Source organism: Abramis brama, assembly GCF_963993115.1.
Source record: "Abramis brama genome assembly, chromosome: 4".
Lineage (NCBI taxonomy): Eukaryota > Metazoa > Chordata > Actinopteri > Cypriniformes > Leuciscidae > Abramis > Abramis brama.
This window is the reverse complement of record NC_139966.1, coordinates 29,667,082-29,680,894: the sequence shown is the minus strand read 5'-3', so window position 1 is coordinate 29,680,894 and position 13,813 is coordinate 29,667,082. Positions and strand designations below refer to the sequence as shown.

General features: G+C 41.0%; 1 protein-coding gene across 5 annotated transcripts in view; it reads right to left on the bottom strand.

The window, feature by feature from the left end:
• Positions 1 to 13,813, bottom strand: part of LOC311080558 (uncharacterized protein) — a 34,156-nt gene that overhangs the window by 15,492 nt on the left and 4,851 nt on the right. For 2 of the 5 annotated variants that reach the window (XM_084110551.1, XM_084110552.1), the window contains exon 3: positions 5,328 to 6,587. The exons of the other annotated variants lie outside the window; for them this stretch is intronic. In XM_084110551.1, coding sequence (XP_083966677.1) covers positions 5,593 to 6,587 — 995 coding nt within the window. In that variant the 3' untranslated portion in view covers positions 5,328 to 5,592. Of the gene's footprint in view, positions 1 to 5,327; positions 6,588 to 13,813 lie in introns of those variants that run through there. 5 annotated transcript variants of the gene reach the window in all.

Sequence of the window (13,813 nt, the reverse complement as noted above, 5' to 3'; positions counted from 1 at the left end):
TCTCAAAAGGTCCTACAATATCTATTGCAACTTTCTGAAATGGACCATCTGGCAGGTCCACTGGCTGCAATGGAGCTGGACACGTCCGGGCGGTTTTGTCACAGGACTGACAGGCGGAACAAGAAGCAATGGTCGAATGCACCTCATAGTCCATACGAGACCACCAGTACAAGTCTCTTAGCCGTTGCTTAGTTCGTACCACTCCCTGGTGCCCCTCGTGTGCTAAGTTAATTAATTTAGAGCGCAGTGCAACTGGCACAACTAATCTCTGCCCTCTCAAGATATACTTATCATCCACAGCTAGCTCATGCCTGATCTGAAAGTACGCCATGATCGTTGGATCCATTTGTTTCTGTGATTTAGGCCAGCCTTGTGTGATTTGGGCATGCAGCTTGGACAGCTCTGGACAAGATTCGCAGGCTTCCAGGAGATCCTTCATAGGAATGGTTTTTGAAAGGTCCTTTGAAATCTCTGCCACAAGGCCTAATTCCTCTTCCTGACGAGCATCTGAATCAGGTAATGGTAAACGCGACAAACAATCAGCAACACAATTTGTTTTACCTGGTCTGTATTCCAGATTGTAGTTGAAACACAGGAGTCTGGCTGACCAGCGCGCTATCCTCATTCCTGCTCTGTTCATTCCTCTGGTGGCCAGTAATGTGGTCAGTGCTTGGTGGTCCGTCTTCAGTGTAAACTTCCTGCCCCAAAGGTAAGTCCTCCAACGTTCTACTGTCCAGACACACGCTAATGCTTCCTTTTCAACTGTACTGTATTTTCTTTTGGCTGGCGTCAATGTACGAGAAGCGAATGCTATTGGACGCTCTGTCTGATCTGGGTGCCGTTGAGAGATGACACCTCCAATGCCGTAATCGGAAGCATCGGTAGACACAAATGTTGGTAAGGAGGGGTCGAATAAAGCTAAGGCTGGGCTGTGGACTAACAGCTGCTTTAGCCCTCGAAAACTCGCCTCAGCTGCTTCCGTCCATGTAAATCCATTCTGAGATGATCTGAGTATCTCACGCAGAGGGTCTACTACCATTGCATAGTTCGGGATGAACTTGCTAAACCAAGACGTAAGACCTAAGAAGGACCGTAATGAAGGTAGGTCGGTTGGTGCAGGTGCATTTGCAATGGCTTCAACTGAGTCAGGGTTAGGATGTAGTCCCTCTTTTGAGATGTCATGGCCTAGATACCGAATTATGCTCTGGCCGAATTTGCTTTTCTTCATGTTAAGTTTTAGACCAATGTCTGTGAGTCGAGTCATCACTGCCCGTAGATTGGCATCGTGGGTGGCTTTGTTTTGGCCATACACGATGAGGTCATCTAAGTAGTTCTGTACTCCTGGTAAACCCTCAAGTACAGTTTTCATCATTTTCTGAAAGGCGGAGGGCGCCGAAGCCAACCCGAAAGGAATCTTTGTGAATTTGAATAACCCATCGTGTGTGATGAATGCAGTCAAATTTTGACTCTCCTCATGAAGAGGAAGTTGATGGTATGCACTTTGCAAATCAATTTGGGAGAACACCGTAGCGCCTCTGAGCTCTGTGAAAAGATCCTCCATATGAGGCAGTGGGTAGCAATCAGTAATTACCGCTCGATTAGGCTCTCTCAAATCCACACACACCCGAATTTCTCCCGATTTTTTTCTGGTTACGACGATCAGTGACACCCATGGCGAAGCATCAATCTTTTCAATTATTCCATCACCCAGTAAGCGATTAATTTCCTTGGAAACCTCCTCCCGTACACTCAGTGGTAATCTGCGTAGTTTGTGCTGCACTGGTTTCACAGACTCATCAATCTGCACTTTGTGCACAAATCCTTTGACACATCCTGGTGAGCTGGCTGCTGTATTACATATTTCTAGCACTGGTGAAGCAGCGGGGCTCGATAATGTAACAATCCTATCTCCCACAATGTGACAGTTTAAGGCTTTAATGAAGTCCATGCCCAAAAGTGGTGAACCCGTTTTGACCACATAGAAATTTGCACACCGTCATGTGACACAGAAACAGTGAAACAGCCTAAGGTTGGTAGGTGTTCACGTGAGTATGTGACTAACCTCACTTGAGGTTCCTTCAGTTCACAATTTGCAAAATGTTTCATGAACAGGGTCTCTGGAAGGATGGACACACTTGATCCTGTATCAACAATCAATCAAGTGGTATTTTATTTCCTTGCGGTGCTTCCAACTGTACTTGGCAACGAATTTTGTCATGAGACTGATTTACACACAGTACAGTCAGTTCAGGCACCACCACTTCTCTGACAGCAGCAGATTTACATACCTTTGCAAAATGTCCTTTCTTTCCACACTGATGACATGTGGCAGACGCAGCAGGACAAGTGTGTGCGTTGGCCAAGTGAGTATTTGATCCACAGCGAAAACAGCGTCTTTTATTTGAAGTCTGTGGCTTCCCAGTTTGTACTGGCATTTTTTCATACTTTTGTTTACCTCTTTTGAAACTGGCCTTTGTCCTCGAGATGGCTTGAACCTGGGCAGGAGATGAACCAGTAGTTGAAAGAAGTGTAGCATTTTGTACTGCCGATTCGACTTGCAACGCTAACGCAGAAGCGCGTTCCAATGTAAGTTCGGGCTCAAGTAACAATCTGTCTCTCACCGCGGCCAGAAAAACCCGTTCAATCAGTTGGTCCCTTAGCATTTCGTCCTCCATTCCTCCGAACTGACAATCCACCGCCAGATGACGTAACTCCGCTATAAACTGACTTACTGTTTCATCAATGCGCTGTGCGCGTTGTCTGAATTTATGCCGTGCAGCGACAACATTCACTCTTGGCGTGAAATGAGCATCAAGTGCCGCCATGGCCTCATCATACGTTGTACCACCATTTGGCAGCGTATAGAAAAGTCTCTGGCCTTCCGTACCGAGACAATGTAAAAGAACTGCACGAAGTCTAGCATCAGGCCATGCGTCACCTCGCGCTCCGATGACAAGTAAGTAGTTTTGGAAAATTTTCTTCCATGTAGAAAACGGTATAGCGGGCTCTCCTACCATCGGAAGAAAACATGCAGGCATGGGTACGGATGCAGACATCCTCGTCGCCAAAATTTGTAGTGTTGAGACTCGTAATGAAAAGAAATCAAACAGACGAGAGGAACAGTTGTTTTCAACATTCAACCTTTTTCTTTTACTTCACTCTTCTTCTCCTTACTTTTTCCACACCATACAATAATGTCTCACAGCCCCTAGCGGACTGGTTCAGTATTGCAGTCCATGAACATAAATCACAGAACATAACAAAGTGTATGTTGAAAGGATACCATTATCCCTTTCTGATGAGGAGTAGATTGCAATTTGGCCCTTCTTCATTCCAGTGCTGCAATTGGCTGTGAGCATCAGAGGGTGCACCTTTCTTTCCCCTGTGGAACTCATTTGCATAAAACAAACATTTGGACATCTTTAAGTGTCTTTAAAGTTTACCAATACATTCATTTATTTGTACATTAATAGCTGAATTTGTGTAAGCTGTTGCGCTCCAAATAGCTGTCACTGAGAATACTTATTTCTCTGTACAAGTATGAAATGGATGTGTGTAGTTTACATCAGTTTTAAGGTTTTGAATGGATTTGGATGGATAATTGTGGTCTCTCTTTGTTTCACCTACTCGGTTGACACCTACTTCACCTACACACCTACCCAGTAGGGCTGGGTATTGACACAAATTTCACAATTCGATTCGATTCAATATTGATTATTTTGGATATCAGGTACAATACATTGCAAATGTTCTCAAGGAAAACAAATCTCTTAACTATTATTGTAAACTATGAGAGTCAGTTGTAGCCTATAGGCTTCATTAGCCTACTATAATATCGAAGGTAAAAAATAACTGATTTGTATACAAACACTTAAAATACACATTTATTTTTATAATAATAAAGTTATATGAAATTATATAAAAGTTTTAATGGTGGCTGTCATAAACATTTTCCAGATTTATTCAAACATGCATTTAAATATTGAAGAACATTAAAAATTATAATGAATATGTAATATGGTGCATATATTTAACAAAATACTCCTCTCTAGAGTTAATTGTTCTAGCTGACTAACGAGTTTATGGTCACTGGATATGTTTTTTCTGAGGTAAATGTGACGTTACATGACATTGTTTACTAACGTCTTTCCACGGTTGAAACACTGATTGAGCGATTCCATGTGACATGATATGGACTTCGATAAGTTGTACTCTATCTTTTAACACATTTTAAGATGCTCATTCATGTTTATTTCGCGCTGTAACTGATATTATTAAAGCGGAAGAGAAGATCACGTGCGCTCCGCGCTGCTACTTCTAGCTGAGCTTAGAGCTGAGCCAGAGCGATCTCACACCACAGCGCCAAAACGGTAGGCTAATTATGTTTTTGAAATTCGTAAGAAAATGGACATAATTTGAAATCTGAGACTTTGTTTCATATCAATAATAACAAAGCACAAAGATTATTGCGATTTATTGGATGGGATGCACGCATCAATGTTCCATTCATTCATCAACTGAAAACAGAATGACTAATCGATTCTTGGGATTTAAGAATCGATATCGTTTCGTAAAAATGAGAATCGATTAAAATCGAGAAATCAATATTTTTTACCCAGCCCTAGTCGTGAGGAATTTTTATGGCGTTCATGTCTAAACTTTGAGGATTAGTCTCAAGGTGGGTGAAGGGCAAAAACTGTGTGTGAAACAAGGAGAAGTCCTGTCCTTCCTGGGCTTGGTACCGGAGGTCTTCTTTCCCTCTAAGACAGGGTTCACCAATCTCGGTCCTGGAGGGCCGTTGTCCTGCAGAGTTTAGCTCCAACCCCAATTAAACACACCTGAACCAGCTAATCAAGGTCTCACTAGGCATACTAGAAACTTTCAAACAGGTGTGTTGGAGCTGGTTGGAGCTAAACTCTGCAGGACAGCGGCCCTCCAGGACCGAGATTGGTGAACTCTGCTCTAAGAGGTATCTGGTTGCAGTCCTTGCATCTTTTTTCTGATGGCGTCAGACAGTTTGTTTGTGTTAGTCCACCAAGATCCAATTAAAATGTTGCAAACCTTTGTCCACTGTTAAGGACAGAGAGGGGCCCAGCCATAAACTGGGCCCTAGAACATGCTGTTCACATTTGTCACCTTAGTTCTGACATTTTAGTTCTTCAGAATGATCCTTTGGTTTTAATGGTGACATTTTTACATATATGCTTGCTTTAAAGTAGTCTATTGTTTAAAGTGTTATTTAAATAAATGTGATGTGACTTGACCAGAGGGCCAAATTGCAGAGCTGGTGCAAACATATCACAGATCTATAATAAGATGCCTTCACAACTGCTTCACAATGTTTATTTAGTCATTCAAAGGAAAATGTGCATCACATATTTATATATTCATCTAAACGGGTGTTAGCAAAGTCTGTTACTCAGGTATTTAAACTTCTTTTTACACCAAAGAAAAAAACTTCACGGTTATATCAGGGCCTTAAGGGCAGGCAAAAAGCCTCAAGGTTTCCTTTGTTTCTGTTCCTTTGTTCACCTTTCCACAGTGAAAATCCTTTCACACTGATGAAATATAAAACAGTAATAAACAGTTCTCTCATAAGTGAATCCTCATGTGGTACTTTAGGGTTACTTTATATTGGAAACACATTCCACAGTGCCCACATATAAACGGCTTCTCTCCAGTGTGGATTCTCAGGTGCCTATTAAGGATTCCTTTTCGGTTGAAACCTTTCCCACATTGTTGGCAGGTGAAAGGCCTCTCTCCAGTGTGAATTCTTATGTGGTCTTCAAAGTGTCCTTTTTGAGTGAAACTTTTTTCACACTGAGGGCATGTGTAAATCTTCTCTTCAGAGTGAGCTCTCATGTGGACTTCAAAGTGTCCTTTTTGATTGAAACTCTTTTCACACTGAGGGCATGTGTAAAGCTTATCTTCAGAGTGAACTCTCATCGTGTGGACTTTAAGGTTTTCATGTTGATCAAAACTCTTTCCACATTGAAGGCATGTGTAAGGCTTTTCTCCAGTGTGAATTTTCATGTGGCTGTTAAGGCTTCCTTTTACAGTGAAACTCATTCCACACTGTTGGCAGGTGAAAAGGCTCTTTTTAGTGTGAATTCTCATGTGGCAATTAAGGTTTCCTTTTCGATTGAAACTTTTTCCACACTGTTGGCAGGTGTAAGGCTTCTCTCCAGAGTGAACTTTCATGTGGTCTGCAAGGTTTCCATGTTGACTGAAACTCTTTCCACACTGTTGGCAGGTGTAAGGCTTCTCTCCAGTGTGAATTCTCACGTGCCTGTTAAGGCTTCCTTTTTGAGTAAATTTGTTTCCACACTGTTGACAGGTGTAAGGGCTCTCTCCAGTATGAATTCTCATGTGTTCTTCAAAGTGTCCTTTTAGATTAAAACTCTTTCCACACTGTGAGCATGTGTAATGTTTTTCTCCATTGTGAATTGTCATGTGAACTTTAAGTTTCCCATGTTTATCAAAACAAAAAGATTTTACTCCAGTTATGAAATCATGATGATCCTCATATTTATATTTTTCTTCATTTTTATTCAGTTCTTGACTCTCTTCTTTCAGTGCCATCATGTCTAAGGTGAAAAAGACCCAAGTTAATCCTGGTATAATGGCACAAAGAAACAGACATAAACATTTAGACATGTAAAGCATCAAAACCAACATATAACTAGATCCTATACCCATTAAGCTCCTGAAATATGATACATGTATTCTGACAACTCCTTCTCAATATTACTAACTTTTCATTTTCTTCAGGACAAATCCCAAAAACTTTCAAGCTGGCAGTTAAACCCTTAAAAAAGTTTGACCCAGGAGAGCTGATTAATTTTAGACTCATCTCAAACTCCCATTTACTACATCTTCTAGGGTTTAAACGCAATAACTTTAAAAGGAAAAGAAAAGAGACCAAACTCCCTGCTCAACCATCAGACCAAAAACTCATCACACAGTAGTTCCATGTAATGATTTATTAAAAGATAACAACATTTTTGTCAGAGAAGCAGCAGCAAATGTTTGTTATAACTTCTGAATGACCCATCATGTTGGTCCAAACATCGCTGGAGTTACAATTCCCCAATCGACTGAACCTAAAAGCAAAACACTCACCCCAAATTCTGAATTCTATTTCAACAGCACCTCAGACAGGCAGAAAATATTCACAACATTCTCCTCTCTATTCTGTCCCCCTCCACTTCTTCTCTGACTGCTGATGACTTTGCCAGCTAATTCACCAATAATGTGGCAACCATCACTTTACCCACAGCCAACCATCACCCACTCTCATTCCACTCTTCTCTTCCTTTTCTCCCCTCACAGAAAACAAGTTCTCAACAAGTTTCACTGACATTACTAACTGCTCTGACTCTTATCATTAAAGGGTTAGTTCACCCATTTTTGGTTCAGGTAACCCCATTTCCTAAAAAACCTACACTCAACACTAAGGCCCCGTCCACACTACTGCGTTTTCGTTTTAAAACGGAGAATTAAAACGAATACGATCTCCGTCCACACCAGCGTTTTAGCTGCGTATTAGAATTGATCTCCGTCCACATTAAAACGACTGAAAACGCGGATCACGTGACCATTCACCAACACTGGGCATGCGCGTGCCTTTGTAAACAGGAAATGGATTGACTATTCCTCAGATTTGATGAAGAAGTAGCTAATGTTACCTCTGAAAAAAAATGTCGAAGACCAGAGATTTCTTTTCAAGGACCGATGACGAGGTGGAACTTTTACTTAAAGTTACAAGGGAATACAAAACAGCCATGGCGGCAGAAAACAGACTGGGAGTCGTCACAAACCAAATACGGCGACATATTGGAAAGGTACCGGGAGCATTATCCATCGCCAGAGGAAGCCACAACAATGGGAAAGCTGTACCCCCACAATAAGGACGAAATCACTAAAGGTATGTATGGTAGGCACAACTTTAACTATAACGTATAACATGTAACGCTCGATTTCTAACGCTAGTTGTACAAAAACATTACCGTTAAACTGTTTCGTGTTTTGTGTTAACAGGGCAGTTGACTACAAAACTCAAGGCAGTACGAATCGGCTACAGGCGAGCTGTCGATGCTGGTCATCGAAGTGGCCATGGGCGAGTAGTTTTGCTCTATTTTGAGCTATGCGAGTCGATTTGGGGAAGCTCTCCTGCAACGCATGCGATTCATGGGGGTATCGAGACCGGCGACGTGGCGGTAGAGGCCCCGGAGGAGGTCTCCAGCCCAACAGGCGCTGGATCATCTGCGGACCAGTTTCAAGAGAGTGCTGTGTCTCCCGAGATGACGGAGAATCGACGCCAGAGACTCACCGCTACCCTGTGTGGACACAGGAGAGAACGACTGAAGAGAAAACTCTCCGCAGATTCCGTTGCACAGGAAGACCTGGACATAAAAAGACAGCTCCTTAACAGACTACAGGCAACAGATGACGACTTTGTGCAGACAATGGGCCGGTGGTCATCTACAATGGACCGTCTGAACTCAAACATTGAACTGCTAGTACAGCATATTGTGGGTCCAGGCAGGCCTACCCCTCAGTATATGCCTCCACAGTCACCACACACCATTCACGATAACCCATATAACTATGGACATATGCCAATAAGAAGGCCACTCCAGGAATACAATTCCCCTGAACATAGCCACCACAGCAGTCCACCTGCAAAGCACAGAGACTACACACATTTGTAAATGTTTTTTTTTAGTACAGCCAACTTAAAAAGCAGTGCTCTTGTATATAGTTTGTATTTGCATGGTGTGTTTATTTGGGTGTTGTAAATTTTTTAAATAAAGACAATAAAAAAAAACTTATTCATTGTGTATTTGCTGTCTTTTGCATCTATAAATATCTGTATCTCTAGGTATATAGATATACCTACAGAGATATTTAGATACAGTACAGGTCAAAAGTTTGGAAACATTAAGATTTTTTTATATTTTTGAAAGAAGTCTCTAATGCTTATCAAGGCTGCGTTTATTTGATCAAAAATACGGGGAAAAACAATAATATTGTGAAGTATTATTACAACTTAAAATAATAGTTTTCTATTTGAATATACTTTAAAAAATAATTTATTCCTGTGATGCAAAGCTGAATTTTCAGCATCATTACTCCAGTCTTCAGTGTCACATGTGACATCCAGTCTATCACATACATGTGACATCCAGTCTATCTATTCTGATTTGTTATGAGTGTTGGAAACAGTTCTGCTGCCTAATATATTTGATGAATAAAATGTTAAATTATTAGAATGATTCCTAAAGGATCATGTGATAGACTGGAGTAATGATCCTGAAAATTCAGCTTTGCATCACAAAAATAAATGATAATTTAAAGATAAATTATAATAAATTGAAAACCAATTATTTTAAATTGTAGTACTATCACAATATTACATATTTTTCTGTATTTTTGATCAAATAAATGCAGGCTTGATGAGCAGAAGAAACTTTTCAAAAACATCAAAAATAGTAATGTTTACAAACTTTTGACCTGTGCTGTACATGTATACACACCAGAGAGAGAGGATGACAACATCTATTCCATCAGTGTACAAACTCACATACACAATTTTAGAGTCAAAAATTGTACTTTTTATTCGGTCACATCTTTTTTTAGGTTGCATTTAATAATAACCATATACACATTAAAAAACACGACAGTCAGAGCAAAGGGCAAAGGAATACTTTTACTGTACTGGGAAACCTGTTTTTTATAAATGTTAAAAATAAACCTTTTAGTTAAGGGTCAAGAAATGTCTTCAACACACGTCTCGCTCGTTTCCCTTTATTTTCATTGCTATCTGCTCTCACACTACAATCTCTATACACAATTTTAGAGTAAAAAATTTTACTTTTTATTCGGTCACATCTTTTTTTAGGTTGCATTTAATAATAACCATATACACATTTAAAAAACACACGACAGTCAGAGCAAAGGGCAAAGGAATACTTTAACTGTACTGGGAAACCTGTTTTTTATAAATGTTAAAAATAAACCTTTTAGTTAAGTGTCAAGAAATGTCTTCAACACACGTCTTACTCGTTTCCCTTCATTTTCATTGCTATCTGCTCTCACATTACAATCTCTCACGTGTGGCTGGAAATCCCTGTCGTACTGGTGAGCAGCATTTATGCATTGCTCGTTTACAGGCTAAACAAGCATATATCACAAAAGGAAGGTCCTTCATGTTTATGTCCATCAGCCTTCTCAAAGCCGCAAACCGTGCCTTCAAATGTCCGAATGAACATTCAATCACCATGCGCGCCTTGCAAAGAGATAGGCCGTAATACTGCTCCTGTGGAGTAACTCCACCGTTGGGGTACTCCTTCATGAGGTACGGCATAAAGGGATAAGCTGGATCCCCCAGAAGAAACACGGGGACAGCATCTTCACCTTCCACTAACTCTCTAGGGCAGGAGGGTATTGTCCCATTTTTTAGGTCCGCACAGTTTTGAGTTGGCAAATATGCGCGCGTCGTGCACACTCCCCGGCCATTTTACAACAACATCCATGAAACGATACTGGTGGTCACACAAAGCTTGTACATTCAAAGAATGTTTTCCCTTTCTGTTGATATAGTCTGTTGAGTTGGATAAGGGTTGTTTGATCTCAATGTGTGTACAGTCAATTGCCCCCAGGCATTGTGGCATCCCGTGTGTCCGATAGAAGTTCACAACAAGATCCTTCACCTCGGCCTCTGTGCTCGGTGTTTTAATGTAGTCTGGACCCATGAAAATGACGATGGCCTTACAGACCTGTCGGATGATTAATGAAACAACTTGTCGGGATAGTCCAAACGCATTTGCGGTTTTCCGAAGTCTCCCCTCGACACTCAGGTAATATAACGTGCACGCTACCTTTGTTAGTACATCCACGGGGGCCCTCATTTTTGTTGTTGCTCCTTCCAAGTGCGGACGTAGTCTTTCGCTGAGGTTGATATGTGCCAATCTGGACATTCAAAAGTTTTGGCACCATTCCTCAGGAACCACAACTTCATTAATAAAATGATCCCACCATGCGCTGGTTCTTCCCGGCTTAACCCAAAACCGACGCTGCACACGAGAATTGTCAAAGATCGATCGAACAATAGCTTGCCTCCGGCGCATGTAGGCAGTTATAGCATTGTAAAATGCAGAATTTACTTGAACAACAGCTGCTAACAAAGACATAAAAGTCAGTAACGCTTGTAATTCGTTATCCATGTTGCAGTCTCTAACGTAACGTTCTCCGTTTTGGGTCTCCGTTTTTGCCGTTTTAGTGTGGACGGGAGGTGCAAACGTAGCAAAAGGTCTCCGTTTTAAAACGAAAACGCAGTAGTGTGGACGGGGCCTAAAGCAGTTGAATCCTACCGACCAGACACAACTTTTGTGTCAGAAAGACCATAGATGAAAAGACCATAGATGAAACTCTTCGGGCTTGCAAAAGCCAACTCCAAATCATCTGTCCTTATACTAATTGGACCTGTCTGCTGCTGTTGACATGGTAAACCACCAGATCCTGTGTTTTACAACATCAGGAAAATCAGACCCTTCCTGCCAGAATAGAGTGGTGCAGGTATGATGTCACTTTGTAGGCCAACCGGCAGTTAGTATCACACTGGTTCCCTCGACAAAATTCCCTCAGATTTTTCCATAGGCTTTTGGATTATGCAAAAAACAAGCTCTATGATCAACAAAACTTTATGATACTTCCGACAGCTCTTTCAGTTTTATCTAAAAACATTTTCTCAGAACGTTTGAGTTAGAATAGTTTATAAGAGCACAATTATAAGCGTAATGAGGCCATAAAAGCGGACTGAGCTTACCTTTTCAGCGTGATGATGTTTAATCTCCTTGACAGCCTCTGTTAGTCCCATTTACCACTTGTTAGCAACCGCCTTTTTCAAGACACGTAACAGATTTTTTAAAAATCACGACTGGGGTAATACTGATGTATTTTATGTCGTAGAATAAAACGTGAAAGTGACTTATTTCAGCCATTTAACCAAAATCCTATTTAAAAACCCCATTGACTTTTGGGATGCTGGAACCGGAAGTGCTAAAATGCTAACTCGCTTCTGCGTTTTGGCCTACAAAGTGATGTCATACCTGCACCACTCTAATCAAGGCACAGCTCATCATTCAAGCTGTTGTCATTTAAAGACTGGACTATTGCAATGCTTTACTGGTAAGCCTTCCAACCAGTGTGACTAAGCCTTTGCAAATGCAGATGAACCAGAACACAGCAGCACATCTGGTCTTCAATCAGCCAAAGAGAACCCACATCAGTCCCCTCCTGATCTCACCCCGCTGGCTCCCAGTTGCAGCCGAAATTAAATTTAAGGTTTTGACGCTGGCTTTCAGGACTGCCACTGCAACTCAATTCATTCCTACAAGTATATAGTACCAGCTAATAACCTTGTGGTGTTGACAGCAATCGTTCCTCTGATAATCACATTTGCAGTGTTTATAGACGAGCCTGCATCTATGTGGATAATAATACTACCTGTAAAGCTGCTTTAAAACTGTAGTGTAATGTGTGCTCTATATTTTTTTACTGATTTGATATCAAACAACTATTTAGGGGTTCAAGCATGAAATGCTGAAACCCTATTGTAATTGTAAGGATTCGTAAAACGCATCGTGCAGGACAAACCGTAAGGCCTAGAGACTTGAAACCTGGCCAGATGGTAGGCCTCAATTTGGGGACAACCTATCAGAGTATGACCCCGATTGGCCCATAGGTGGCGCTACAGCAACCAAAAGTTGAAAATCGCTCATAACTCTTAGACCGTTTGTCCCAGGTTCAAGTGTCTTATACCGTTGGAATCCTTGGCTCAAGACGGACAAAATGGCTATCTCCTATTTGGATGTAGGCAGGGAAAATTTTCTGCTATGTCGAATTTTGTCCAAAACCTACTTTTGCGAACTAGTCCCTGGTTTTTCGCCCGATCGGAACCAAACCAGTCTAGGACAATTCTCTGGACTCTCTAGATCAATAATTATCAAAAAAAAAGTTGAACTTTGGCATTTGGGTGGCTGTAACAGGGTCATTTAGGGAAAATTTCGAGTAAATTGCATTTTTTTTTTTTAACTATTTTTGCAAACTTCTCCTAGGTTTTTGGCCCGATCGGAACCAAACCACTGCAAGAATATTCTCTAGAGTCTGACAATCAATAATCATCCAAAAAATTCAAAATTTCAATTAACGGTCGATAAGGGGAACCAAAATATTTGATGGCACCAGGGCCACTTTTACTAAAACGGTTATAAATTGTGAACGGAAAGAGATTTTTTTGCTAAACTTGGGATACATCTTCCTGAGCTCAACCTGAGATCACTTGAAAACAATCGCAACAATTGGCCACTTGGTGGCACTATAAAACGGTTATAACTTGTGAACGGAAAGAGATATTTTTGCAAAACTTGGGACACATGTTCATGAGCTCATTCTGAGGTCACGTGAAAAAAAAATCATGACAATTGGCCACTTGGTGGCACTATAAAATGGTTATAACTTGTGAGCGGAAAGATATATTTTCGCTAAACTTGGCACACGTTCATAAGCTCAATCTGAGTTGACATGAAAAAAATCGTGACAATTGGCCACTTGGTGGCGCTATAACAGTGAAAAAAATCATGAAAATAGCTATAAGCACACCCAACTGTTAGTCTACTGAAAATTGGCACGCAGTGTCTTTGTCCAGGGTGCCATGATAGTCTATGAGAACATTGGTGTATCTCAAAAAACTCAGTATACGTCATTGGCACAATGCCTTGAAGGAGCCTTAGAAGTTTCAAGCCAGTGT